Here is a 27,683-nt window from a genome sequence, read left to right as displayed (position 1 = left end):
CAGGGAGAAAAGGAGATCAGAGGAGGTGTGTAATGAACAAGGATATAGGTAGCACTTGAGCTTCAAAAGCAGTTAAGGAAAGCTCCCCTTTTTAGACTGTTCCCCAAAGCAGAAGAGTGAGGGAACAACTGTTCCACAGCTGCTTGTGGTGAGGAGTCCTAAAGGTGATTCCCTGCACAAGGACTAAAAATACTGCAACTAATCAGGACATTCCCTATTAAAGTCTAAACATCAGTTAACACACCAGATATGAGGCTGTGTCTTTCTATCAGTATGATTTTATAGACATGAAGCTGTAAGAACACTTACAGAGCTGCTTCACTTTTGAAGATAAAAATACATTAACAGAACTTCAAGTGTCATTGAAGAATAGGGACATAAAGCAGAAATTTAAACATTTTATTTCCTTTGTGAATTCAGGCTAAGCATGCAGAGTGATTGAAGAGCTTAGCATGTACCACATTTGCACCTGGAAGAGTTTTATCATTCACATATACAAGCAAAAAAAGGGACAAGCAAACATTAAACAATCTATGAAATGACTGAAACAATTTTAAACCTACTAATTTGCATTTACTTACATAATGATAATTAGGAAAGTATCCACTACCATATCTACATAACCAGAGCCATAAATATTATTAGGTGCTTTTTCTGACAGAAGTTTTGCAACTAAAATGGCTGCTTCTGTCCCATGTACCCAAGAAAATATTTCTGTTATTTCATGGCTGCATAGTACAAACTATCTCTATATTATACTTTAGTAGAAAGTAAGGAAACAAGACAACTCACTGATGCTGATAGAAGAAGCACACAAGAAATTTCAAATTTTCCATAATGAGAGAGAAAATATTACATTTATGTTCTCCTTAAATGTATTGTGAGCAGACAGCATAGATGTTCAAGCAGACAATACACAATTTGACATGGAATATGAAATGCAGAATTATTTTATGCATTTCATATTCCTTTGATACCACCTCAGGAACAGCCAAGAGTTGTAAAAACTACTGGCAATTTTGGCTTCTCAATCAGAAACAGTCTGGACCTTATTTAGGGGTTCAGCTTTGGTCGCTGACATCTAAGATATTCAAACTTACTAATTACTAAAAAAAAATTTCAATCTATATCCTCATTTACACGGTCCTTATGTTAAGGAATATTATTATAGTCTCCAAGATAATAAATTGCAATTTGTTTGGATCGGTATGTCACTTTTCAAGACAGACTCTTCATATATGAGCATGGCCATGCAGCTAACTATAGAAATTGGAATTGTCCTTTTACGTTTTCAGTATTTCTGTGACAATCCATTTGACTGGAAAGTAGTTTTAGGCTCTGCTAAAGCATGATTGACATTTCTGTTAATTCCTGAGCAACATTAAAATGCTGCACAGCATTCTTTAGGGAAGATAAGAGACCAAGGGCCTCCTATTATGTTAGTATAAATTCAGAGTAACTTCACTGAAGTTACAGAATTACTCTGCTTCCCAACCAATGGGAATTTAATATCTGTTCAGCTTAATATTTACATATGATAGAGTATGACTGTCGTTATACTTGCAGCAGAGCAGCAACTCCATTCAAATTATTCCGAATTCGCACATAGGATAGGGAGAGAGACCCAAGTTGTTTAACCTGACAGCATCACTTTGAATTGTACTCAGTATCTTTTGAAACCAGTATGGGTACAGTTCTCCAACACTGAAAATAATTGGTTTCCTGTTTATTCTAGATGTGTGCATTGTATTTGCTTACAAACATAACCACTTGGATGTCACTGCTGGGTTGTTTTGAGTCACTTCTGTGCTTCTAAGTCACTCAGGTTTTAAGATCGTGATTTATTTGCACAGCAGAGCAGCAGTGCAAGTTTTTCCAGATGGCTCAGGCAAAAGAAGAAAGTCATTCTATCATCTGTCTCCTGTAAGTATCTTGCAGGTCTTGCGAGATAATATCTGTATTTACGTGTACAAATGGAAACTATTTACCTGTTCTGGTCTTTGGCTAGGAAAGCCTCTATCTGCTATCCTGCCAAACCACAAGTGGGAAGGAGGTTTTCCTTCCCCATACATACCACATAATAAACAGAACTGAGTTATATTTTTTTAATACTCACCCATTAATCTTATTACATAATCCAGTTTAAAGAAAAATATCTTGTCTGAACAAGATACATACCTTTTGGCAGATAAAGGAATCTTCAAGTTATGGTTCCCCTGTACTAGAGTAGCAAGAGAATAAACAGTGAACAGTGGTAATAATTAATTCAGTTTCAAATATTAGCAATCTGTTATTGCAAAAAATGTAGTTCTTTTATATTGGAAGCCATTAATAGTTTAAAATGGGAGCTCATTAATATCACTAATTTGGCAACTTCAGAAGATTGTGCTGTTTTTACACAGAACATGTCAAAGAACTTGAAAGCTCAAGAATAGCATCAAAAAAAATAACTTTGTCCTGAAAGATCTGAAGAAAATATCTGCTAGTGATAACAAAACTGCATTTCTGGCAGTTTATCAGAAAGGCAAATGTTAATATTATGAAGGCCTAAACTCAGACTAGTAATAGCCTTTTCTTCGTTACAGTGAGGAGACTATCACATCCATTCTTAAACATTCTGCTTTTAAATTATGTAATAAATGCAGTTATGGCTAGAATTAAAACTAATTTTCAAAAGGCAAAGATATTAATTACACACTGTATACAACTCCTTACATTGAAATAGTGTTTTTGCCTGCAGTAAAAGCTAGAGATCTTAAGAGTGGTCAAAAGAGCTGTATTTTGCACAACTTTCTCTCATGGGCACTTAACACTGAAGTCTGAATTTATAGCACAACACAGACAACTTACAGTTACCAGTCTAGCTAGAATGATGCCAGCTAGTTGCAGAAAATATATGATCTCATGGGAAAGGAAGACTTGCTGTTTGGTCTGTTAGAAATTTTCTAATAGTCAAATCCTGGCAAAACTCATATTTCATGTGAAGCAATTCAAGTGGGAAAATTATTAGCAAACATCCCCGAGACCAGATTTCATTGTATAAGATCCTCCAAGGTGAGTGGTACCTGTCACATACCTTGATTAATCAGGTGAGTATCACATGATACAGAAAATTATCCTTTCCAACTTCTATGAGAAAGATTCAGACTTGTAAATGTTACTAATTCAACCAATTTCAAACCAGAAAAGCAGAAATACCGATAGTTGGAAGCCTCAGAAAAAAATAATATTAGGTATTTATCGAAATACTTTTTTATTATAAAAAAAATAATTTTCTATTGAAAAGAAAATATTTCTTAACAGTCAGAATCTAGGACACAGAAACTAATGGAGTTTGCCAGACTATGCAAAAGCATTATCTGAGAGTATTTCTTGTGCCGTAAATTTCCATTATTATTCTTAAAGAATACTTATTGAAGAGGGAGAAATATACTAGATGCTCAGGGCTTACAAGTGCACTGGATGCTGTCAGTATATAACACACAAGCAAATCTGATTACTGAGTTCAGTACTCATTACCTTATCTAATCAGATAATGTTTTGTGCCATGAAGAAGAGAAGACAGCAAGTTTGGCTTTTACTTTTTTAAATTGAGTGACTATTCAAATTCAGTGGAACTTTGGATCCTATACTCCCATTCTGGAAACAGCAACAGATGACTTATTGGAGAGAGAAACACAGGCCAGAGTTCACAAAATACAGCACACTGCCTTGCAGTGCAATCTATTGGCAAGTGGAAAAAATATTTGTCTGGATTGCTCCCTGGAGCTGATGTATATGCCTCAATTTGAGCTCACATCCATAGTAGTCTGCCTCCCAAGCCCTCCTGGTAACACGAATGTGGGCTGGTTACAGTTGCATTAGTGGGATTTGTTCCTTTTTTCATTAAAAAAATATATCTTCAGAGTAGAATAAATACAAATGAAAAAGCAGCTCTTTAGCTCAAAACAGTAATTTGTCACTTCTAGAATGCAGAACCAAACACAGTCTCCCTTCCACATTGATTACATTTCCCCCACCTTACAGGTACCGTCTTGCCAATACACCCCCAGTGGAAAAATCTCTCTTAAAGCTAGATTTGGTAGTCAGTTTAATTTAATGCATAAGGGTATTAACACTTAATTACTGTGTTCTATATGGCATCAAATAACCAACATAGGCCAGCTAGAAATACTGTTATTTTTGGAAAAGCTGTGCTCTTTGCCAACACGTAGAAAGCAAATCACTGTGCTGCAGTCACTGTAGAAATACAAGTTACCAGTTAGAAGTGTCTATAAATAAGAGTCCTGTGCTAGCAATAAAGCACTTATGTAAAAAGAAAGAGAAATCAAGAAGGGTGACCACTTCATCACACCATTAAGAAGAAAAATGAGAACACTGCTATCATGTTGAGACACAAAAGAATTAATGAACCAAAGTCCACAAATTTACAATGACATCTTTAAGAAAGGGAAGGAACACTCACATTAGTCAGTATAGAATTAGAGGAATAGGATTACATAAATATTTGTGTAAAACAGATGAGCAATTGCATAAGGCAGAAGAGACAAGCTTTTGAAGGAACTAGGCCATTGCCCAAGACAAAAATACCCAGGAATAGATGCTATGAGATAGCCAAATTTGCACAAGCAAAACTGTAAAGCCATCACAAAAAAAAAAAAAAAAAAAAAAAAAAAAAAGCTCAGAACTCTACATACCAAATAATGTGCCTAATATTAAACTTTCAGGTGTGAAATATATATATATAAAATCAAAATGCAACCATCGAGGCCAGTGAAGGGAAGCCCTTTGGCTCTCCCTATTGGAGGAAAGTGGCAAGATGTGCTTCAATGCCTTTGTGAGAAACAGATTGGAATGGAAAAAAAACCAAAATACTGTGTTTCTTTATTGCTTTGAAGAGTTATGTTCCAGTAGCTCTGTAAGTGCAAATGGAAAGGTGAGTCTTTACAGAAGGGGAGTCTCTTGTCATTTCTCTGTCAAGTCAGTGACTTGCACCAAACTTGAGACCAATGACAAAAGGACTTTGTTTCTTTAAAAAAAAATTCAGTTGACATGCTGAGTAGGTGCAAAGCAAGCAGGAACACAAGATAGCTGGAAAATGAAAAATTGTATTCTTGGAAGCTCTGTTTTCTGTCTTTCAAGAAAAGGTGGCATTCTGGAAAGCTCCATTACATTACCATTACTATGATGCAGTACTATCTCTGGTAACAACAAAGCAAATGCATGCTCTCTCAGAAGGGAAGTGACCCATCTCTAGAACTTAAGAAGCTAAAACTTGCATTGGCAAGTGTTGGAATAGGCCTGCACAATGGGTTTAGGCAATGGATCCTTAATTCTCCAGGAGAAGTTTCTGTCTAAACCAGAGGCAAAAAGGACTCTTTCTACCAAGCAAAGGTGTATTTACACACAACCTGCCCATCTGTTTTCACCAAATGAGTTAGGTCTGATCCGGTAATTTGTAGCTTTACTATGCAATGACAAAGAGTCTGAAGAGCTCAAGGATGCATGTGATGAATGGCACTCAGGTCTGAGAGTGCCATTGATTATTCAAGTGCCTCCTGTTAAGGATGACCATTTTCATTCATTCAGGCATGGAGTCGTGCACAATTTAGCACAATAACAAGATCACTTAGTAAATAAGCTGATAGTAGGGCTTGGACCTAAGTATTTGTAAGTGCTAGTGTCCGAGCAGCAAAAGCAGGTACTGCAAGCAGGCTGCCTGATAACCTAGTAGAAGCAAACATGAAAATCAAGAGTATACAAGAGAATGGGAGGGGATGCAGAACCAAGATGAAATAGGATGCAGAATTTTAACTGGTTTACCAAAGGCTTTGCATAAATTCAACAGTTTCAGTATAAGTCTTTATAATGACATCATATAAGTAATTTTTCCTCTGATATTTTGTTGGCATTGTTCTATGTAATACACCTCTTACAAATTACCAACCTCTGTTTCAAGCACTGTCTTGTCATCTAATAAAAATGGCTGTAGGGAAGGTGGGGAAAGAGGGCTAGACTGAAGGGTGAAGGAAGGAAAGTGAGATTACAGGGTTCTAAGCTAGTTTAGACCTACTACCCAGCAGTCTGCATTAGTTTCATGCTGTGCTGTGTGAAAGAGAAAACAGTGCTTAGGAATAGATGGTGAGGAGGTGGAGGCAGAAGGGAAATACAGATGGGTACAAAACTGCCAACAACCTGTCAGGTTTGAGGAGAGGGAAGTTGTAAGGAGTGCATGAGGAGTGAAAGAACTTGACTCTTTTTATTTATCTATTTTGGATGTAGTGGAATTTTCAGATAGGGAATGAATGACTGAAACAAAAGAAGATAAGGTAGATGCATGTGTCCCACCCATGCCTTGATCATGGTGATGAAAACCAGGCTAGCAAGCAATGGCACATGAACAATAAAATATCGGAATGCATAATGTACTAGCTGTTAAGTGTCTTGATATTATGTAGCTTCCAATAAAAATAAATAATAAAGTTACATATATTTATATCTCTACAGAAGCTCTGACTAGAACATGAATATTTTTGCCAGTGACTTAATTTCTGATCAGACATGAAATCATCAGCTCCGCTTGGGGTAGGTTGTATGGTAGAGACATCATCTAATCAGCCCCAAAAAATCCCAGCTGTAGGTAAACAGCTTTGCTTTGTACCTCAGGAGCTCCAGCTTGTATCATAATCAGAACAGGGGAAGAAGTGTTTAAAAAGAAAAAGGAAAGAAGCAGCTCAGGCAGAGTGACAAGGGAAAGATGAGCTTGCATGGCAGTGCTCCTCCCAGATTGCACAGAGGCAGTAACTGGGGTGGGAGTGGGGAGGAGAAAAGAGCATTTTCCTCGTCTCTTGTATTTGAGCCTCTGCTCAATCAGCCTTGCACAACTGCCCTACAAGAGCATATACCAGCAGCCAAGAGACTAATTTCATCAGGTAAATAAATTATTTCATTATTTCACTGCAAGGGAAAAAAGTACAAGGATATTTAATATAGTATGAGGTGGCAGTAGTAACTCATGGTGCTACTACTAGTAATGCACAGTGCCATTCAGAGAAAGAAAAAGAACACAGTGCATGAAGTCTTCAGAAACATCTGTGGGAGTGGGAGTTTAGATCAAACCTAAATTCACTAGCACTATAGTTTGCCTGTGCATGATGTTGTCAGCAGTTTGCAAAGTGCTTTGGAGAGGCCATCTAAAGCTATACATAGACACATCTCTGCAAACAGTACCACATTACTATTTTACTATCTTTGTAAAAAATAAGAGAACGTTAGGCATAAGTTTAACTATGATCATTTTTCACTTCCCACAACTGCAAAGCTGCTAAGTCCCTGCCAGATGCCTGAGTAAGATTTGTAGATTGCTGGAGGAAGTCTGCACCAAGTAAGGGAGTTTGAGATTTTGCTTGTTCTGGTTTTCATTGCTCTCCTCCTTCCCTGGACAGCAGATGGTGGCATTATCATGGATGGATTATTTGTTAAAAAGGATCTTATAACTTCTCATTATAAAAATCATCTAAGTGTCAGGCTGCCTGCTGTATTAACTGTTTTAAGTTTAAAAGGGCAACTGAGACAACTTACCAGAAAAAAATAATGGAGAAAAATCTCTTCCATTGCAAAGAGAAAACACTGAATTAAATTTTGCTGTTTCAACTACTGAAAATTTACATGGTACCAAGGCACCAAATTCTGGGGTTTTTTATCAGGATGAATCTTATTAAGTAATCAAATTATTTTACAGCTTCCTTGCATTCATTGTGTTTAAAAAATTATGGTGTATTCAGTAACATTGTGAATCAGTAAACAGAACAGGTGATGTCTGACTATATCAAACCATCCTGATCACTAGAAAAGGAAATGTCTGTAAACCTCCCAAACAGCAGAGAGCACTGGAGTGTTTGAAAGTTAGGTTTAGGACTCTGAACACATACTGTAAATGTAGAAATATGGACAATACATGCATAAGTCTAAACTACTTATTTTTAGGCAAGCTTTCTGTTTGCTGCCCAGAGCATTTCATATTGCTCTTTAATGCCCAAAACACCTATTTTTATTTTAAATAGATTTTCTGAAGCTCACATGCAGCACTGCTATAATAGTGGACTCACTAAATAACCAGTAGAACTACCTGTTGGCAACAGAACAAAAAATGGGAAAGAATGTTGAACTGGGGGGGGAAAAGCAGGAGAACATATTTTAGGGAAATATAAATGTATGTATTACCACTTCGACATGTCTTTTAATATGCTGAGGGGTTCAGTAGTAGCATAAAAGGGTAAGTAAAGAATCCTTCAAAGGACAATGTGCATCTCATGTTACTGTGAAGCAAAAAGAGAAAAAAATATGATCAAAAGACAGGCTGGACAAGACACTTTAGTCTCCAAGTGCAAGTAATCCTACTTGCTGCTCCCACCCCCCCCCACCCCCCCCCCCCCCCCCCCCGATAATTTTGATGGGCATTTTCATACAGATATGTTTTATGGAAAAAAAAAAAAAAAGCTTAGTTTGAGCATAATCAAGCTTATACTGTTTTCCACAATGTGTACACATGGCACTTATAATTTCTGCCCTTGCAGTCTGCAGTCTGGCGACCAGTGCTTGCAGGAATTTCAGGGATTCAGAATCTCAAGACTGAAGTCTTTAGATTTTTTGCTGTCTTTCACTAAAATCTTTTTTCTATCAAACCATCTTATTGCAAGGAATTACATCTGCTACACTACGCTTCGAGAAGTTGAACCTGCTGCCCACCTCCGTTCTTTCCCCTCAAACTGCCTTAGTAGATATAAACCATTTGATTCAGCACTGAATGGAAATCACTGACCCCATAGCCTTACTTAACTTCTTGCCTTCTCCATTTCATTTGTAGTGAGCTTGAAAAGCGTAAACTTGAAATGAAACATCCAACCATACAGAATCAATACCATTACTGAGATACACACTATTTATCAGATTAAACCTACCTCAAATACTCTGTACCACAGAATTTGACTTCCCATGCTACATACCAGCCATTCTTGTAGTCCAGGATTGTAATGCTGGAAATCTTCATTTTGATCATGCCGTCCATTTCAGCGGTAAGTCAATAACAAGGTCGGCATGGATGCAATATCAAAAAGGAAAGTAAGAACTTCTTTCTGAATAAATTAGAAAATTTGCTAGGAGGTAAGTCACTAGGGTTATGATCCTCAGGCCACATGGGTAGGGAAGTTCAAGAATTTTGTAGGAATGAGTCATGAATTCTTCACTAACTGATTGAACTGTAACACAAGAAATTTTAAAGAGGATACATACACAACAGTCTGTGTTCTTCATGACTTAAACTGGAGAAGAAAAATAGATGCTCCAGAGGAGAATTAAGTTATTTTTTAAATTAGTATGCTAATCTTGAGCATGATTAAGAGAATGTTTGTTTAACTTTTTGCCTTCTGAGAGCAGACCATATCTCATCACAAAACAGAGACTGTTCCTAAAGTAATTGTTGCAGACTATACTCCCTTAAAATGTTGTAAAAGTTGTAAAAGATTCACATTAATCAGAAAGCTGTGCATCTCTCATGCACTACTGCTTGCTCTGTGTTGCTTTTGGAGAAGGGAACTGAATTTTTATTTATTTATTTAACATACTTGATTTAGGCGTAATTGATCCTCTTATTTCAAACCTGTGCAAAATTAAATGTATAAAGTAACAAGATTATGGAAGTTAGCATTTTCTAAAAAAAAACCCAGAAGTCCAAAATATTTGGCTATGACATAAGTTGTTCTATGTACACTTTGAAAGCTATTTTGTATATGTAACCAATGGCAGGCAGTAGGAAATTGCAGAGATGGTGCTAATTTTAGGAGCTTATTTCTTTGTTAACCAAGCCCATACAAACAAATTCAGCCAAGTTCGGACCAGAATCCTATGTGAATTTTTAACTCTTTTTCAAACTTACTGAATGGAAAAGGACATAGGCCAAAATCAGGGGTATGCTGAAGGGCTGTGCCCATGTAGCTACAGTACAGTGGCAAAAACCTCACCAATAAAAGACAACCTTCTTCACAGTAGGTGGGTGTATGAACTCTCCTTTTTCCCTGCTACTTGTTAGTTGAGCTAATCACAGCTCATAGCAAACCCACAGGGCAAAGTGAACTACTAAGTGTCTCCTTTGGCATAATCTTATGCCACTGCACGTGCAGTGGTCTTGCTCTTCATGGCAAAAGAGTGGAAGAGCAGTGTGAGAAAAGCTTCTGCACCTCCCACATTAGGATGCCATGTTTATACAGAGAAAACAAGGAAGAGGTCATCTCCATGCCCCTTGACTACAGAGCCTATAGCTTGCTTGCCTGTCCAAGGGGGAGCAGAGCTCCCAGTATTGTTCTCTTCTCTTTACACATGCACACAGACAAAGGCTGGGTACACAGGGCCACTGAGGGATAAGCAGATGAGGAGGAGAAGCAAGCAGAGCATTTTTCCCCCAGGCCTTTGTTTTGAGAGGTCAAGAAAGCCTGACACATAGTGGTACAAGTCTCCCAAAACACAGTCATGAATTCAGTTTCCCTACAGATTGTGTGGGAGTGTTTGTATGTGCTGGGTTGACCCTGCCTGATGTCCACAAAGCCTCTCTATCATTCCAACTCCTCGGCTGGTCAGGTGAGAGAAAATAAATAACAGGCTTGTAGGTCAAGATAAGGGCAAGGAGCCATCATTCCCCAGTTACTGAATCAACTTGGGGAAATTAATTTATTACCAATCAAATTAGAGTAGGATCATGAGAAATAAAAACTGAATTTTTGAACACCTTTTATCACCCCTGTCTTCTTCCCGGTCTCAACTTCGCTCCAGAATTCTCTGCTTCCTCCCTCCAGTGGTGGAGGGAATGGGGATTGTGAGAATTTCATCACACATCTCTGCCAGTCCTTCCTCCTCCATGAGTACTCCTCACACTCTTCCCCTGCTCCAGCATGGGTTCCTTCCCACAGGAGACAGTCCTCCATGAACTTCCCCAATGTGAGTTCTTCCCATGGGCTACGGTTCTTCACAAACTGCTCCAGTGTGAGTCATTTCCACAGGATGCAGTCCTTCAGGAACAGACTGCTGTAATGTGGGCTGCAGTGTGAACATCTGCTCCACAATGGACCTCCATGAGCTGCAGGGGGACAGCCTGCCTCACCATGCTCTTCGCCACAGGCTGTAGGGAAGTCTCTCCTCTGGCACCTGGAGCACCTCTTCCTTCTCCTTATTGATGTACCTTGGTGTCTGCAGAGTTGTTTCTCTCACATATTCTCACTCCTCTCTCTGGCTGCAGTTTCTATTGTGCATTTTTTTTCCACCCTCCCTAAATATGTTATCACAGTTGTGCTACCACCATCAGTCATGGGCTCAGCCTTGGCCAGCTGAGAGTTCAACCTGGAGCCAGCTAGCATTGGCTCTATCAGACATAAGGGAAGTTTCTAGCAGCTTCTCACAGAAGCCTTCTCTGCTCTTTCCCTGCTCCCCTCCCCCCAGATCTTGCCACACAAACAAAATAAATGGTGGGAACATTTTGCCTCTTGAAAAGAGCACAGTGTAAATCCCTGGCAGACTGCTGCATAAGTCACAGTCACGTTACCAAGGACGGAAACGTAACCCCATTTATTACACCAGATCCTCTTTTAGCCTAAGTCAGCATTGCTCAAGTCACTCTGCAGCAGCTTAACTAGCATATCACCAGGGTGTCCGCTGAGTTCCTGTGAGCCTGACTAACTCTTCTGCTACCAAAACTGAACAGAAGACAGCCTTTCATTTCCATGAACTCAGGAACAGGTCAGTTCTGGGGAAGGTTATGCTTTCAACATACCAGATCACAGTTGTTTCTTTGGTGCTGCTTTTACTTGGTCCTGAACAAATTACTTGCAGTTGCTCCAGGATTGTCTGGTCTAGCAGCATTTTCTTTGCTTAGAAGAAAAAATAGTATGATACTTATGTATTAAAAGTACTACATGTCATGCAGATTGTAATACCTACCTAAGAGACAGAAAAGTAAAGTAACAGTTCAAGCAGTAGCTGGAATAATGATAAATGGGTTGTAATCCTTGAGCAGCTTCCCATCATTGTAAAAGTTGAAGTCAAACTGTTTTTCCCCTCTTACCTAACCTTACTTACTTACACTTTTAGGTTTACATTTCATAGATTTAACAACTTCCAGAAACAGAGACTTCTTGTTTGAAGGAGTACTTAGTGGTCATCCAGTTACTTCTTGACAAATTATTTAATAATTGCCTCAAAGGTTTCTGTAGAGTAAAATACATTTGGCATGCATAATTGGAAGAGGCAACATAAAACATACACTGCATCCTTTAAATAAACAATGAAAATATTACTAGTTTACACATGACTACATAAACAACTATGCAAGACTTTGCTGGCAGGGGTCATTAAAATAATTCTGCTTTCATGCTTCTGTCCTTCACTGGAATTAGATTTTTATTTTTTTTTAATTTAAAAGTACTACTGTTATTCTTGCAGATAAAAACTTGCCCCAGCATATTGACGTAAGACATGAATGTCACAGTAACAAGGTTCTCTTAAATTACTCCTGCAACATTCTGAAGTGTCTTTTCTTACCTAGTTTGCATTTTAAAAGCTCCTTCAAGCTCATAATGAATTTCAAATACTAAACCACAGTAAACCAAACATTACTGAGAATCAAGCACGATACCAGGGAGCAAGCACACAATAAACAGATTTTTAGTGATTCTAAATTAGTTGATGCTTGTATTTCTTCAAGGAATCTTAGATCATGGTTTACTTAACTGAGTAAACATTCCTTCCTTGGACAGGTAGAGAAAAAACCATCTATCCCATAGCTTTGCCTTCTGCTGAGATTGTACACTTTAGATACTAGTATTGTTGTACCAAGATTTTACAGCAATAAAAAGAGCTGTATTGTTAACTCTGACTTGTATTATATCAAACTAAGATAAATTCCAGCAGTGGGGCCTACCACATGCAGTTCAAGAAGTGTATGGCTGTACATTCCAGGACTACTCAAGTCCTTCTCTAACCTAGTAGAAATACAGGCTCTCTTTGGGGGAAAGAGATGTCTGCTGCTTCAGTGAAAGTTGCCTTAAGGCAGTTACACTTTTATAATAAACAGTGGGAACCAAGGGTCCAGTGTAAAGAAGACCACAACATATAACCAAAGCTACTAGAGAAAGTCACTGTACATTTAATGTGACTTCAGACCAATTTAGTCAGCAGCACACTAATCTCCACAAAACATTTATTCAGTGAGCGTGACAGCAATACTTACAAAAAAAAAATGAGTGTCTCATGCAGGTCTGTAGATTAGTCTAATGAAAATGAATTAACCAACTTAAAGATAGATTTTAAGGACAGTTTTCTCATGAAGACAAGCCCACTTCCTTGGAGCGTTGCCCACATTTATCACAGTTGGACATTTTGTTCAGAGCAGACATAACATTTTTTATAATATACAGTATGCACGATAAAGCTGCAGCAGTTTGTCATGGGTGGGCTGATCCTCGCCCACTTGAGTTAGACAGGTTTTGGAGGACTTGTGAGAACAGCAGAGAGCTTCTCTTGTGATTAATAAGCACACAGCATTGTTCCATCTCCCAGGAAACGATGCTGTTTGACTTGGGCATGTTCTGATGAAATGGCAGTTGTATCAGCCCTGTCCTTTGTTCCGCTGTCTCCTATCAGATGTTTAGGAACCACCACCACCATTTCTGCTGTTCTTATATGATTATCAACACATTCACTCTCACTACATCACCCAGACCTTCAACTGAAGCAGCAGCCCTCATGCCTTTTCCTCCAAAAGAGAAAGTGCTTGCGGTTTATGATTCATCAGTGGTAAAAGTCTTCAGTTTCTCAATAGTCATCTTGCCTAGCGTCTGTGGTCAGCAATTAGAGATCTAGCTCAGAGAACAGCAGAGGGAACACAGTGTTAAGCAGCCCACCAATATTAGCATTTGGTAGCTGGTTGTCCTCCACATCCACAACAAGCCTGTTTTACAGACTGTGGGAAAGGGACAGAGCAGTCTCTTTCCCAGCATAACTTCAGTTAGGTCAGCTTGTCACAGGAATTAAGAATTTTGGTGGTGTCCTTTACTCCTGGAAGTTGAGGAGGGCACTCTGTATAGAGGTAGCAGCAAATTTAAGAACAGAGTAAACATTTGTCTCAGTCAAGCAGTAAAAAGTGAATAAACTCTCCTAGGCATTAAAAATATGGAAATATTCTTCACTTCTGTTTACCTTTGATCACCAGACCTGTAAAGTAATTTAACACAGTAATTTAACACAAAGACATTTTAAAACATACAGTAAGAAATCTGATATTAGAATTCAGGAACAAAATAAGCACTACTTTACACAGTTAAACTGCACACCTCTTGCTTGCAGGGTCTCTTTGGACAAGGCTAAGGGTGCCCAAATCAAGTGACCCAAAGACAGAGTTTGCCAACCCCACATATTCCCTAACTGCATTAAATTTGGCACTGCATCCTCCTCCAGTATTAGGTATTCTTCAGTATTGTCAATAATACAACTGGGTTTTTATCTCATAAGCCAACCAAAATACTTCTTTAATGTGTAAAAAAATCTTTTTACAGTTTTTAAATGCAAACATCCAATTTACTTTAGTATCATCCACAAGCTAAGAAAAAATTGTTTTAAATTTGAGTCCTCATTTTTAAATACAGCAATTGTCTTCAGTGTTTATAACATACTAATTACTGGTAAGAGACAGAAATGGGCTTTCTTAATTTAATCACTGGATTAAAAAATTAATCACATCTATTTTTGACACATTATACAATGCAGAAATAAAACCAGCTATTTTCCCTCAGGATCTATTATTTCAACTAATTGCAAAAAAACCCCAACTTCCCAAATACTGTAATAACACTCTATGTGTGCACTTTTTGTTTTTCTCTCTTTGTGTTTGTGAAATAAAGATCAAAATAATTACACAAAGGTGTAACTAAATGATTAAGCTTAAAATCACTGGAAAATCAGATGATGGTAAAGGATGTAAAAATGAGTTTAAGAGAAAAAGCTTTTTTTTTTTTAAATATACCTTGTCATTTACCCTACTGTAATCCAAGTGTGAATTGTGCTACATTAAAACTCCAACATATTAGTCAAATTTAAGTCTCCGTGAGAAATGCATTTCTGGTCTTTTCTATGCATCAGCATTTACAGAGTACTGGAACTTTGCTGCAAGATTCATAGAACCTGCTTTTTCCTCCTTTTGAAGGTCATATTTCATAACAGGTATCACGGATCTAAAAAGTGACAGGCATTTCTCTGTCCTTTCCATATTTTTTCTCTACAAGATTGAAGCACAGTATTCTTCTCAGTATTTCAGGAAACTAATCCAAATGACTATGACTATGGGAACCAATAATGGCTGTCCTGGTTTGAGCCAGGATGAAGCCACTTTTCCTCAAACCAGGACAATGGCCAACTTAGCAGAGCACTTCATTAGACTCCAGTGCAAATTTATTCATTACCTAACATCGCTCTTTAGGGACTCTGCTCCCTCCTATGGAATCACAATAAACAACCCTCATTGTAGCTAATACTCTGTCATGGTAAGATGTACTCAACATTGTGCAAAAACTGGGACATTTCAATTCTGGAGACAAGTCAATGCTAGCACCTGCAAAGCTGTCCCCAGGACTGGGTTCTGCAGCATCACTCAATAGCCTCTAAAATGCTGCATTCATGAGGTGGCTCTGTACCTCTGCCACACATCTAATCAACTCACCTCCTTCCTCATGACAACTGCTCCCTCCTCATCTTCCCTGAATTGCGAGTGTTTGGATTTAACAGAGAGTTTCCCTTTCTAGCATTCACAAAGTCTAAAAGCACAGGAGAATACAGTGGTTTTCCATTTTATTACAGCTAGTATGAACCCTACAGGTGTACAAAGCAGATCTGGCCTCCTTCCAGATGTGTTGGTTTTTGCTTTTTTTTCTTATTCTGCAAAGCATAATAAGCTCTAGTGCCTCCCATTAAACACTAGAGAAGTAAATCTTTGCCCACTGGTAAAAAGCAAGATTATTATTTGGCTGTTTCAAGACTCATCAGTTCTCATTTTCTGGTTCCCATGGAAACTATCCCCAGTGAAGTTTGAGAGGGGCTATGTGCACAGCAGAAATGCCAATAGTAATGAGAGAGAATTAAGTTTCTGCAGGGTGAATTTCAAGTAATTTTCAAATTTTGTCCAGGCTTGGCATGGCAGCTCATCTGCTAGTTTCATTTTTGCCAAATAGAAAAGTAGTATTTTGCTGTTAGGATTTTTAGTTCCTGAGAGATTTTGGAAAAAACAGGTACTGAAATAAATACATGTATTTTCTCTGAACAGAGACCAGTGTAATCAGCATAAAATAAAGAGTACACTATTAGCTATTAGACGGTGTTTTCTGAGAGATCTTGTATATAAATTTATGCATAAAATTCTGTCAGTTGAGCTACATCTAGTCTCCCTTGAAACAGTGAAACTGTTTCAGTGAACCTGTACTATAAATTAATTTGATGGAGTAAGAACTAATGCATTACAGTTAGAACAGGCCAGCATCCTCAACAGAAAAATACAGAGGTAAGGAGATACAGTAAAATAATGAGATAAAAAAGTGTTCACTTAAATGCAAAATTTTGTAAAATGTATGAGCACTCCATTAAATTTTGATCTATGATGAATGAAAAGCAGTAGGTTCAATAATGACAGTACTTCATAAAAAAATCCTATGCTTAAAATTAAATCTAATTATCTTCTGTAGAAAGAAGTTATACAGATTTAAAACAAGCTGGATGATTGAAAGTAGTAGTTATAATGATGAGCAAGAATACAGAGACATGATTATCAGGTAAAGTATTATAGAAATTATGACTAGCAACTATTTTATATCTTTTTTTTTTGCAGATTTGGAAATAGAATGGGCAAAGAGATAGGAAAAGGAGCAAGGGCACTAACATGGGGCCCTACTCATTTAAAGCTGCATTCAACAGAGAACTTTAACACCTACATAATTGTATAGCAATTCCAAAACCATAAACCAGGCAGCTGTAAGTGCCTACTCCACTGCTCTCACTTAAACCTGGAAGTCTTCTAAAAAATCTGCTTCTGTCTAGCAGATAATGTAGAAAATGAAGCATCTTGACAGCTATGTCACTTGCCTGTTGCAATGGAAGACCCAAACCCCCCAGGTGTCACTCTGGCCTCTGAGGAGCCCAATGCCTGTACTCAGAACATACCAGCCTAGAGCAGGAGGCCAGAATTCTTCACAAAATGGAGGTGAACACTTTCTTCTAAAACACAGACATAGAAGAAGAAGTTGTTGCAAGCGTTCATTTTCACACAGTATCCTTCTGGTTAGAGCACTCAACGGAAAAATCAGGAGACACCTGGGTTAAAGGTATCTTTGGCAAGAGAAGGCTCCTGCTGTGCCTCAAAAACATGCTTAAATGTTCCAGCCTACCTGGCTGGAAGGTAGACTGAGCAGAGGGAGGGGAATAGAAGACATGAAAGAGAGTAGTTAAGGCCGTCACCTGAATGACAAAAATACAGATTGCACCCCGTGTACTAGTATTGGAGTTGCATTTGAAATGCACAAATAAGTCTGGAAGCTAAGAGGGGAGTCCAGAAGTTACCCCCTCCTGCCAGGACAGCCAGGACAGGAGTCATTCTCCTCCAACTCCCCAGATTCCTCCCAGCCTACTCACACAGCCTTGGAAGCACGGATGCCTTCCCAGCTCCAGCCTCCCAGGCAGCCCACTGGGTTGGGCACTCCCCCAAGACCTGGGAGATGCAATTTCAACGTGCCCAAGTGAGCAGCAAGCCCTCATAAACTTCTCAGATTAATGCTTAAACTACTGATTAATGTATAAGGGTTGTGAGGAAGAGGGAAACCACCATGGGTTTGCTGGCTTTTTGTGTTTGCTTTGTTCTTGGTTTTGTTTCTCAAAATAAAAGATATAAAGGGATAAAAACATGGACCAGAGCTCAGAGACCAAGCCTTTCATGCACTGACAGGAGTGCGAAGGGAAGGAGGTGCCTATTGCCCACAGAAAGCTAAATGCCAAAGCTGCAGATGGAGGCAGGAGTTCAGAGACATCCCTGTTCTCTGACTGGCTCAAAGTGGTGTCCTGCTGAGAATGCTGACTCTTTCAGATCACCCTTCTCAATATGCAACATCCATCACCCCAAGTGTTTAACAAAGATAATTAGGGTGCCAAACACCTGAAAGTTAAGCACGGGAGCCTGCTTTCCATTTCTTCACTCTAGTTCATCTGGCCTTCAGGGTCTACAGACCACTGGTTCTCATTTGTTAAAAGCAGATAGAAAATAAGCTTTCTATTCCACAGGGGTGGCAAGGATAAACATATTTAACATTGAGATGTTCAGACACTACAGCAGTGGGGGTTGAAGCAGAGGATAAATCTCATAGACATAAGATTCCTATCTGATATCTTACTTATGCAGGCAACAAACCTAATGGAGAATAAAAGAATAATATGAAGTGATACTGTATTGTTAGAATAATGAGTTGGTTAAAAAATGACTGACCATTGTAGGAGGAAAATATCCCTACAGGCTATGTTCAAATTGCAAGTTTTCAGCACAAAAGCAAAAAGCAGCAAACCAACCCTCAAAATTCTCTCCCAGTTCTGCTCCCCACATGAAGAAAGGATAGTAATAGCCTAGGGCAGTACTTATCCCTCCACAGTGGTGCAGCACAAGTAAGGAAGAGGAAATAATAAGGATAAAAATATACATTTTTATCCTTGGATTGGGAAGAAGGAAGCAGATGACCAATTTCAAAAGTGAGAAGCTTTGGCATAAAACAGAATGGGGCTCAGACTTTGACCCTGCTTCTAGGGCCGCCTGGAGAAAGACATTTCTGCTTCACAAAAGCTGAGATTTCAAAATATGGCTTTAAGCCAAAGCAAGATAGAATTTTCCAAGCTAATGTTTTCCAAACATGACTTTTGGAAAAAACCCAAGATGCTTGATTTTCCATCAAGTAATGATCCTGTAATACAAAAGCACTATTTGTTATAAAAACATAGAATTTAGACTTTTGCATCAGAATTTTCTCATTTTGTCAATGCAACTTCACTCACATCTACAAGCTGTGACAAAACATTCTTAAATAACTGTATTTTTAAGTGAAATGGTCTGTGAAGTTTCTGTCCTTACCTACTCACAAGTGAAATTCATGATGAAAACAAAACAACAAAACCAAACAAACAAAATAAAAAGGCAGGAACTGCTTAACTGAACAAAGAGCAAATAAAAAAATAAGTTCTAACCAAGAAAAAAGACAGATTTGTGAAGAAATGAGAATGAATGTAGTATAAAGAGGCTATATACCTTATAATGTCTCAAATCTATCCAGAGTTATATGGGGTTTCAAAATGGTAGTGATTGCCATTTAAAGTACACTGATATGGACAAGGCCAGTGGACTGTGTATATAAAGCCTTAACAATTCAGTAAGATAAGAGCAAATGTACTACAGTTCATCACATTAAGCAGTTCCTTTCTTGTGCTGTTGCTGAACTGTCTCTGCTTTGTCACTGTGCCATGGGAGCATTGTTTCAGCACAGATTGATAGCACAGCCTCACTCCTGTAGATAACAAGTCACAGGCTGAAACCCAGAGATAGGAGATCTAAGGTTTCCTATACTCCCCTTCCTTCAGGCATGGAAACACATTTGGGAAGTTGCCCATTTTTTAACTGAGTCACATAGATTCTATTTTATATGTAGAAAAATGTGGAAAATAGGATAGATGGGTAAAAAGAAGCTCAGTCTGGGAGAACCCAGATTTTTCTAATATTCACCACTGTGAACTGGTGAGAGTTGCAGAGCTGTTCAGCAGAGGCCCCAATTTGGAAGCCTAAGGTTGCCATCTTTTGGAATTGCATGTGAAATGTGTAGCTCCCACACAGTGCCATTTCATGAGGTCAGGAAGCAGCAGCAGCTAAGTGAAAGAAATTTTGGATCAGACAAATTGCATATACTGCTAAAAAGCCTTCACTGTTTTAATCAATAATAGCATCCAACTTCAGAAAAAAATCCCATGCTTTTCTTGTCATTAGTACCTACATCACCGAGGTAAGTTCAGTAATAGTTCTACAGGTCAGAGTGGAGGACCTCAAATCAGCCTGTGCCTTGCATGGAAATGCCACATCATCTGATCTTTGAAGGGAGCATATGGAAAGGCTTTCCATTTCAGACTCCACCCAGTTCCTCCACCTTGTTGCCATGCCCCTTTGAAGTCCTCTTCTTCTCATCCTGGAGGCAAGTTGGACCAGTGCTTATGCAGGAGTTTTCCCATCCACCTCCTGGTATGGGGTTCCTGTTAACACCTTTAATCCCTCCTGTGTATGTCCCACCCTGGACTTCAGCCTCTCCTAACTGTGCAACTTAAATTGCTCTCACCGAAGGTGCCAATCCAGATGCTCTCCCCCATCCAGTGTGCAGCAGATGGGACAACAGGCAGCCTGTTTTCCTCGCATGGCCAAAATGCCCCCTTTCCAGCTCAGGATCCACAAACTGACAGCAGATTAACTAAATGGTTTTCCAGAATCATAAGATTCAGTTCTGCTTCTCAACTTCAACAGGAGTTGTTCCTGAGCCGAATTAAATTTTCATTTGAAGATACTATATAAAAGTCACGTGCCACCCTAGTGATGGAAATATCTGTATAAAGCAACTTGTCTTACCAACACCTCATTATGGGTATGCCTGATACTGCTGGTGACCAAGAAAATTGGATTAAGAATTACATGGGGACAAAATAATCCAAAATTCACTGTGTTCATACTTTAATTCAGTTATCTGGCTTCTGTCAGGCCAAACTTTGTAAGATGTTGGCAAAGATGGCATACATTCTTCTGGGCTGTAGTAAGATCATTGCCAGCAGGTTGAGAGAGGTGATCCTTCCTCTCTACTCAGCACTGGTGAGACACATCTGGAGTGGAGTCATCTTCTGGGCTCCCCAGTGCAAGATTAACATGGTCAAAGTGGAGCAATTCCAGTGAAGGTCCACAAAGGTGACTGAAGGATTGAAACACCTGTCATATGAAGAGAGGCTGGAGAGAGTTGGCGCTGTCCAGTCTGAAGAAGAAAACACTAAGTAGGATATTGTCAGTGTCTATAAATATTGGGTGGGAGAATGTGAAGAAGATGGAACAAGCTTCTTCTCAGTGGTACCCAGTAAAAGGATAAAAGGCAATGGACACAAATTGAAATGCGACAAATTCCACTTAGATGCAAGAAAACACCTTTTGAGTGTGAGGGTGGCCAAACACTGGAACAGGTTGGTAATAAAGGCTGAAGTCTCCATCATTTCAGATACTTGAAACAGAACTGGACAAAGCCTAAGCATCCTGCTCTAGGTGACTCATCCCTAAACCAGGGTCTGAACTTCCCATCAGTTCACAGTGGCCAAGTATTTGCTTTCCAAACATAAGTCTCCATGTGTCTTTCCTCTCAGAGGCACTCCTCTGAGACATCCTCAAAGTTCCAATCCTATCTAACCTCCAATTCACTCTGTAAAGCTGTTTTGCTGTGATGTTGATCATAATTACTGGGTTGTTGATGAGTTGTGACTTCTACTGACTCATGCACTCACACTGCCCCTTTTAATCCTTCTGTGTTTCTGCATCCTTCTGTCATCTTGTTTTATACTAGGGTATAAACTCATGGAGTTAGAACTGGCTTTTTGCTCTGTGATTATACAGCCTCAAGTACTTTATATATACCTAACGTTCCTAGATACTATGGTAAAAGCAAAGAGTAGTAAAACTGATCTGTTCATATAAGCTTAAGAAAGTCCATCATCCACCACTTCTACTTTAAGGTCTTTGTTCAAGAAGGTTTTCATCATGAAAGACACTAATTTCACATAATTGTAGCATTTTACTGCAAGCGACCTCATAGAAAGGTATCATCAGCAAGGCATTCATCTCGCTTATCTCAAGAGACTTACCTCAGCCTGGTATGATGTGCCTTTCTCTCTTCATTTATTACAAAAGGACTATAAAGACATAAAATGTAGCCAGCCAAGATTATGCAAAAAGACAGCCATTTGAGTAGACATGAATCTACATACTCATCAGTAAGGATCTAGCTTTGTAAATTTTTATTGAGATGGCCTGGATAAAATCCCATTTTCTATTTCCCCAAGGATTGGCAGGGAGATATAGCATCTCTTATAACACATCATTCACGTGATTTACTTAAAAGATTATGCTTTCATAATTGCAGTCTTTCTTCAGAAAAGCTGAGAGGAGATTCCAGTGTGCATCTGCTTCTTGTTGTGCACTGGCCCTGCTTTTTGAGAAAACAACCATTTTTCTCATTACAAACTGGAAAGCAGCTTTGAAACACGAAACGCTACTCAACTGAGCAGTTCAAGTTTCAGTTAAATATGCTCAAAATCTGGCTTAGGTATTCCTAAAAAATATTTAAATGCTTTTTAACTCTAGACAATACTGGTGTGGCACCAATAACTTAAAATTCTGTTGAAGACTCTGAAAGTACTGCTAGAGTAACTCCAGTAGTTCTGATAACTAAGTGTTCCAGTATTCTGACATTTATATTTAGGTGAGGAAACAGCCTGTTAGAAGGCTTAATGGATGACTGTTGTGATGCAGAAAATACTCAACTCCAACAACCTGTTATTAACAACTTATACAGCCATGCAATTAATAATCTGCCTCTTTAATATAACCAAAGTTACACAATGACAGTCAGCAGAAAGAGTTTTTTCCCCAACAAGCTGACCAAGGCTGTGCAGTGTCCTACACAATTTGCAGATAATATTGAGTTAAAGAGATTGAGAGAGAGAACTTTTTGTTTCTTTGTTGTGAAATTCAGTCATGCAGAGAGAGAACAAGTGTTTATTATTCTTTCAGAAAAAAGAAGCATCTGTGATGATTGCCAAGAAGGACTTGCTTGCTCACTTAATGATGTGCAAGATCTTGGTCAAGGGATAGAAATATTTTAAGTTGCATTTGAATTTCAGTAGGAACAGTGAAAAACCCCTTTGTGGAAATAGAGTGGTCATCTCCAGAGCTACTGAAAGGAGACAGAATTCATTTTGGAGCTTGTTATGCTTTTAAAGTTTATAATAATGTAACTGCACCATTGACAAAGATTGGACTTCTTCATTATTTTCTGAATGGGTGGAGGAGGGGAAAAGGGCCAGGCAGGATCTAGGTTCAGTTTCAGCAGCTTAACTCTTATCTAAGCATGATTTTACTCACTAGTCTTAGTGATCCTAACATCTAAGTAGTTACAAAAGAGTATGATTCCTCATAAATAAATGTAGAGGAGAAAAAACTCAAACAGTATTTCAAAGATAAGTATCAATTCAAGATTTAGTAGCATCTTAAAATCAAAGGACAACTCTGCTTGCAGAGCATGGCTCAAGATCATTCCAAATAATCTCATTTTGGAATATAATTTATGTTCTTCTTCTTGATACAAACTCATGAAGCCAAAGCTTTGCTAAACTGTTTCAAGACAGAGTTCAAGTTAAAGACATTAAAAAGGAAGTGGTGGTACAAAGTCTTTAATTTCTGAAAAAAAAATACTAATTTTCTCTTTAATAGGGGCTAGTTGGACTTAAATTAGGCAGCTGAAGTAAAACCAAACATAACTTCCTTGGTTTTGTTCTTTACTTATTATAGAAGTCTGTGAATCAATGAGATTTTTAGAGAGAGAAGCCACTGTAATCTGTGAATGTTCCCATCCCAATATTTAAGACAAAGCTCAGCCATACTGTAGCAGTCACACTACCAACACCTGAAGTCAGGTGTTACTATTACTGTAGAGGATGTCTTGTCACAATTAGCAAATGTGCTACACTTTCTGCTTCCAAAAACTCTCTGCATTTTGCCTAGGCAAGCCAAATGCATGATTATAAAGGTTTTTTGTACCTAGCTCCAAAGTGTGAATAAGAGTAAAAGGCACAGAAATGCCAATTAAGAACCATAATTTCCTGTCACACCTACTTAAATATCAAGATCTTCAGTCTGGCAGTTCCAATGGGAATATTCAGCTCTCTTCAACAATATTTACCACCTGACTATGTTTATAATCTCACAGCAGTTGCCCACATTCAAAAGCACTTTTCTGTGCTTTCACAGCTCCAACATCCTCCTATTTGTCAGAACAACACATCTATCATTTTATAGTCATTCTTCTCTCCCACCACTCTGAGTATTTTGCCAAGTCCTGTTGATTTCCCCTTTACAATATGTCCTCAAAAATTAAGCAAGCCCTTTCTCTCACCCCTGTGGTTGAAACCCTTGTCTGAGTTGTGATGGTGTGTCTCATGAAGTTCTGAAACTACTCCCACATCCTCTATTGCTTTTTCTAATTCCTACTTGGTGCTCCCACAGTTGCTACAAACCCTTTCTGCAGAAGCATTCCCTTACAAACCACAAATCACCTCACTAACTTCCTCCATCCTAGCAAGCAAATATTTCCAGTTTTGTTTATCCTATTCTTTCTGGTATTTCAAATTTTTCTTGTGATCCTATATTCTCTTGTAATGCCATTTCCAGTCTGACTCCATTGTGGAATAGGTAATGCAAAGTCACTTCCTACCCCCTGCAGCAAACTTCCACAGTCTCCTTCCCAAAATATATCACTACCAGACAAACCTGGTTCTACAATCATGCTTCTAGGATTTTTTTTTTTCCCTAAGAAAAGTTGTGTTTTCAGTATTCCTGAACCAAACAACAAGAATGCCTGCACACAGCTTCTTACGCAGCCTGTGCAACAGACTCACATTAGAACTTCAGTGAGTTAAATACTGTAATTTCTAGCTTAATGCAGCTGATCTGCTACATAAAAGTTCCTCCTGCACAGTAAGCTCTCTCATGCAGAGATTTTGTCTTTGTTCTGACACTTTGCTGAGAACATACATGTCTTTATTTAATATACTACAGGACACTTATCTCTTGTACAAGCAAAGTAACTCCCTGCCTTTCCCTTCCTTCCAAAAATACAAACTACCCTCCTTTTCCCCCATTAAAAAAAAAAAACAAAACAAAACAAACAAACAAAAAAAAAAACCAACAAACTTAGAGGATGGTACTTGCTTGAAATGGAATGCTACTTTTACAGGGAAAACACTCAAATTAGTTCTTCAGACAGACAATTTGAAGTGGTCTAGCCTGTATGAAATTGTGTATTCACAACAAAATACTAATTTATTTTCTTGTATTATAACTAAGCTTGTAGCTTCAAATGAAGCTACTTGTGCCTTATGGGGAAAAAAAAAAGGTGCAAAAATCTTCTGTATAACACATTGCCCATGACTGGGAAGGCTGGCAAGGATCCAACAACTTTAAAAAACAAGGAGAGCAGGAGTGCTGCCCTGCACTATGGCAAAAGAATACTTCAGTTCTGCTCTCTGCCTGGGCTCTTACAATGATGGCACAACTTAATACAAGTCACATCACTGAATACTTCACTGCTCTATCTGCCTATACCACGTGTAGACTCCATAGTTTTTAACATATGTGCTTACTACAGCAATAGGTAGCAAAATCCCAGGCTTTGCAGAAATGACTGATCTGCTTCATAATGTCTACTCTCTTTATCCTTCTTTTTATGATGACATTTACTAACTGGTAAAACACAACTGAGAAAAACAGATTTAGCAATCACCGCTTTCCTTGAGTTTCAGCATATTCTACAGGTTGTGTACAGCTCATAATTATATCGGCAAAGTTATGTGTCTGCTGGTTAAAACCTTTTAGCTTAAAGCTAAGTAGAACTGTCACCTTCAGTACTGTAAATAAACATTTTTATCTTGGCACAGACAAGGTGCCCAAGACTTTGCCTCACTTATTCTACTCCTTTAGGCCTAAATAACCAGAGTGACGGTGTGCACACACAAGAATATACAGAAAGGGAATGTATCATAGAAACAATGAAAAATGCGAATTACTCAGGCTAACCCTCAAAACTTGGGCACTAACTGCTTCTGCCATCATTCTGGGCATACAACTCTCTTCTCCCAGCTGCTGAACTACATCATCTTAAAAGAGTGCCCCTACCCAAAAAAGCTTGCTCTGAGCATAGTTACAAAGCAAACTCCCACCTCCATACAACCTCCTTTCAGGTAGTTGTAGAGTGTGATTAGGTTTCCCCTTAGCCTCCTCTTCTCCAAACTAAAAAATCCCAGTTCCCTCAGCCTCTTCTCATAGGTCTTGTTCTCCAGACTCTTCACCAAGTTGGTTGCCCTTCTCTGAACTTTCTCCAGCACCTCAGTGTCCTTCCTACAGTGAGGAGCCCAGAACTGCACACAGCACTCAAGGTGAGGCCTCACCAATGCCGAATACAGGGGCATGATCTTCTCCCTTCTCCTGATGGCCACACTATTCCTGATACAAGCCACAATGCTGTTGGTCTTCTCGGCCACCTGGGTACACTGCTGCCTTATATTCAGTCAGGTGTTGACCCTCAGGTCCTTTTCTGCCAGGCAGCTTTCCAGCCACTCTTCCCCAAGCCTGTAGCATTGCCTGGGGTTGTTGTGACCAAAGTGCAGGACCTGGCACTTGGCCTTGTTAAAGTTCATGCAGTTGGCCTCAGCACATCAATTCGACCTGTGCAGACCACTCTGCAGGGCTTTCCCACTCTCAGGCAGGTCAACACGTCCACCCAACTTCATGTTGTCTGAAGAGTTGCTGAGGAAGCACTCAATCCCCTCATCTAGATCGTTGATAAAGATGTTGAACAAGAGCAATGCCAAATCTGAGCCCTGGGAGACAAATATATGTCACTGCTGAAAAATATATATAGCTTTTCTCTTAGTGTCAATAAATGCTCAGGGTATGGTACTTCCTGTCACACAGCAAAGAATGGCAGACACTACCATTTTATATACCTCAGTAGTCACTGAAGAAAAATAAAGTCCTTTAATTTTTTACAATGAATTACCAAGTAGGACAGTTCCAGTAAATCAGAGTAAATTCCCACTATAAATAGACAGACTCCTGTAAGGTAGAGAAAAGGTGTTTGCAGTGAGCTATTGTCCTTTATAAGCACCCCACTGCAGATCTGGGTATGCTTCATGCATCACATCCTTCACTTGCAGGGACACCAACTGTAACTTCCCTGACACCTCTCTCCTAGTCTAAACATCGTCACATTTATCTGCAGCACACATCCTGTGAAGAACTGTGTGGGGACAGCCTGCTGCATTGCTAGACAGAATCTTGTAGCAATTGCCTGCTTGCTGCAGGCATTCATTAAAGGTCAGAGCCAGCACAGTGTTGACAAAAGGTCTCTTCTCAAGGTGACAGTACAATGACAAGCCCGAGAGACTCCCATCTCACTGGGAAATCTTGATGCAGCAAGATGGTTTTGCTACCTCTAAGAGAAGGAGGAAAAGAGAGGACCAAGAGCAAGGGAAAAAAATCCCCAAGCTTTTAAAAGCAGTCTGGAAGGGACAGCCATTCACAGGTAGGAAAGGCAGGATGGGGTGTCAGACTGTGGTCTGAGAAACATTTTGTAGAGGAATAAAAGCAGCAACTGCTTTCCTCTTCTGCCTTTGGATTTTTGTAAACGAGAGGCAGGTGTGCTATCACCAGTTCAAAAGTCATCTGAGCTGGCCTCTGAAGCACGGCGAGAGAGGGACACCCCAAAACGTGTGATAACAAC

At 39.0% G+C, this 27,683-nt stretch overlaps 1 protein-coding gene across 1 annotated transcript in view; it reads left to right on the top strand.

Moving 5' to 3' along the window:
* Positions 1-11,752: 11,752 nt before the first annotated feature.
* The window catches only part of SGCE (sarcoglycan epsilon), a 58,121-nt gene continuing 42,190 nt past the window's right edge, over positions 11,753-27,683 (top strand). Inside the window, exon 1 of the mRNA XM_051609334.1 lies at positions 11,753-11,784. Coding sequence (XP_051465294.1) covers positions 11,769-11,784 — 16 coding nt within the window. The 5' untranslated portion in view covers positions 11,753-11,768. The remainder of the gene's footprint in view (positions 11,785-27,683) is intronic.

This window comes from Apus apus, chromosome 2 (genome assembly GCF_020740795.1).
Source record: "Apus apus isolate bApuApu2 chromosome 2, bApuApu2.pri.cur, whole genome shotgun sequence".
Classification (NCBI taxonomy): domain Eukaryota; kingdom Metazoa; phylum Chordata; class Aves; order Apodiformes; family Apodidae; genus Apus; species Apus apus.
Note: the sequence above shows the minus strand (reverse complement) of the source record. Positions and strands in the feature narration are given on the sequence as shown.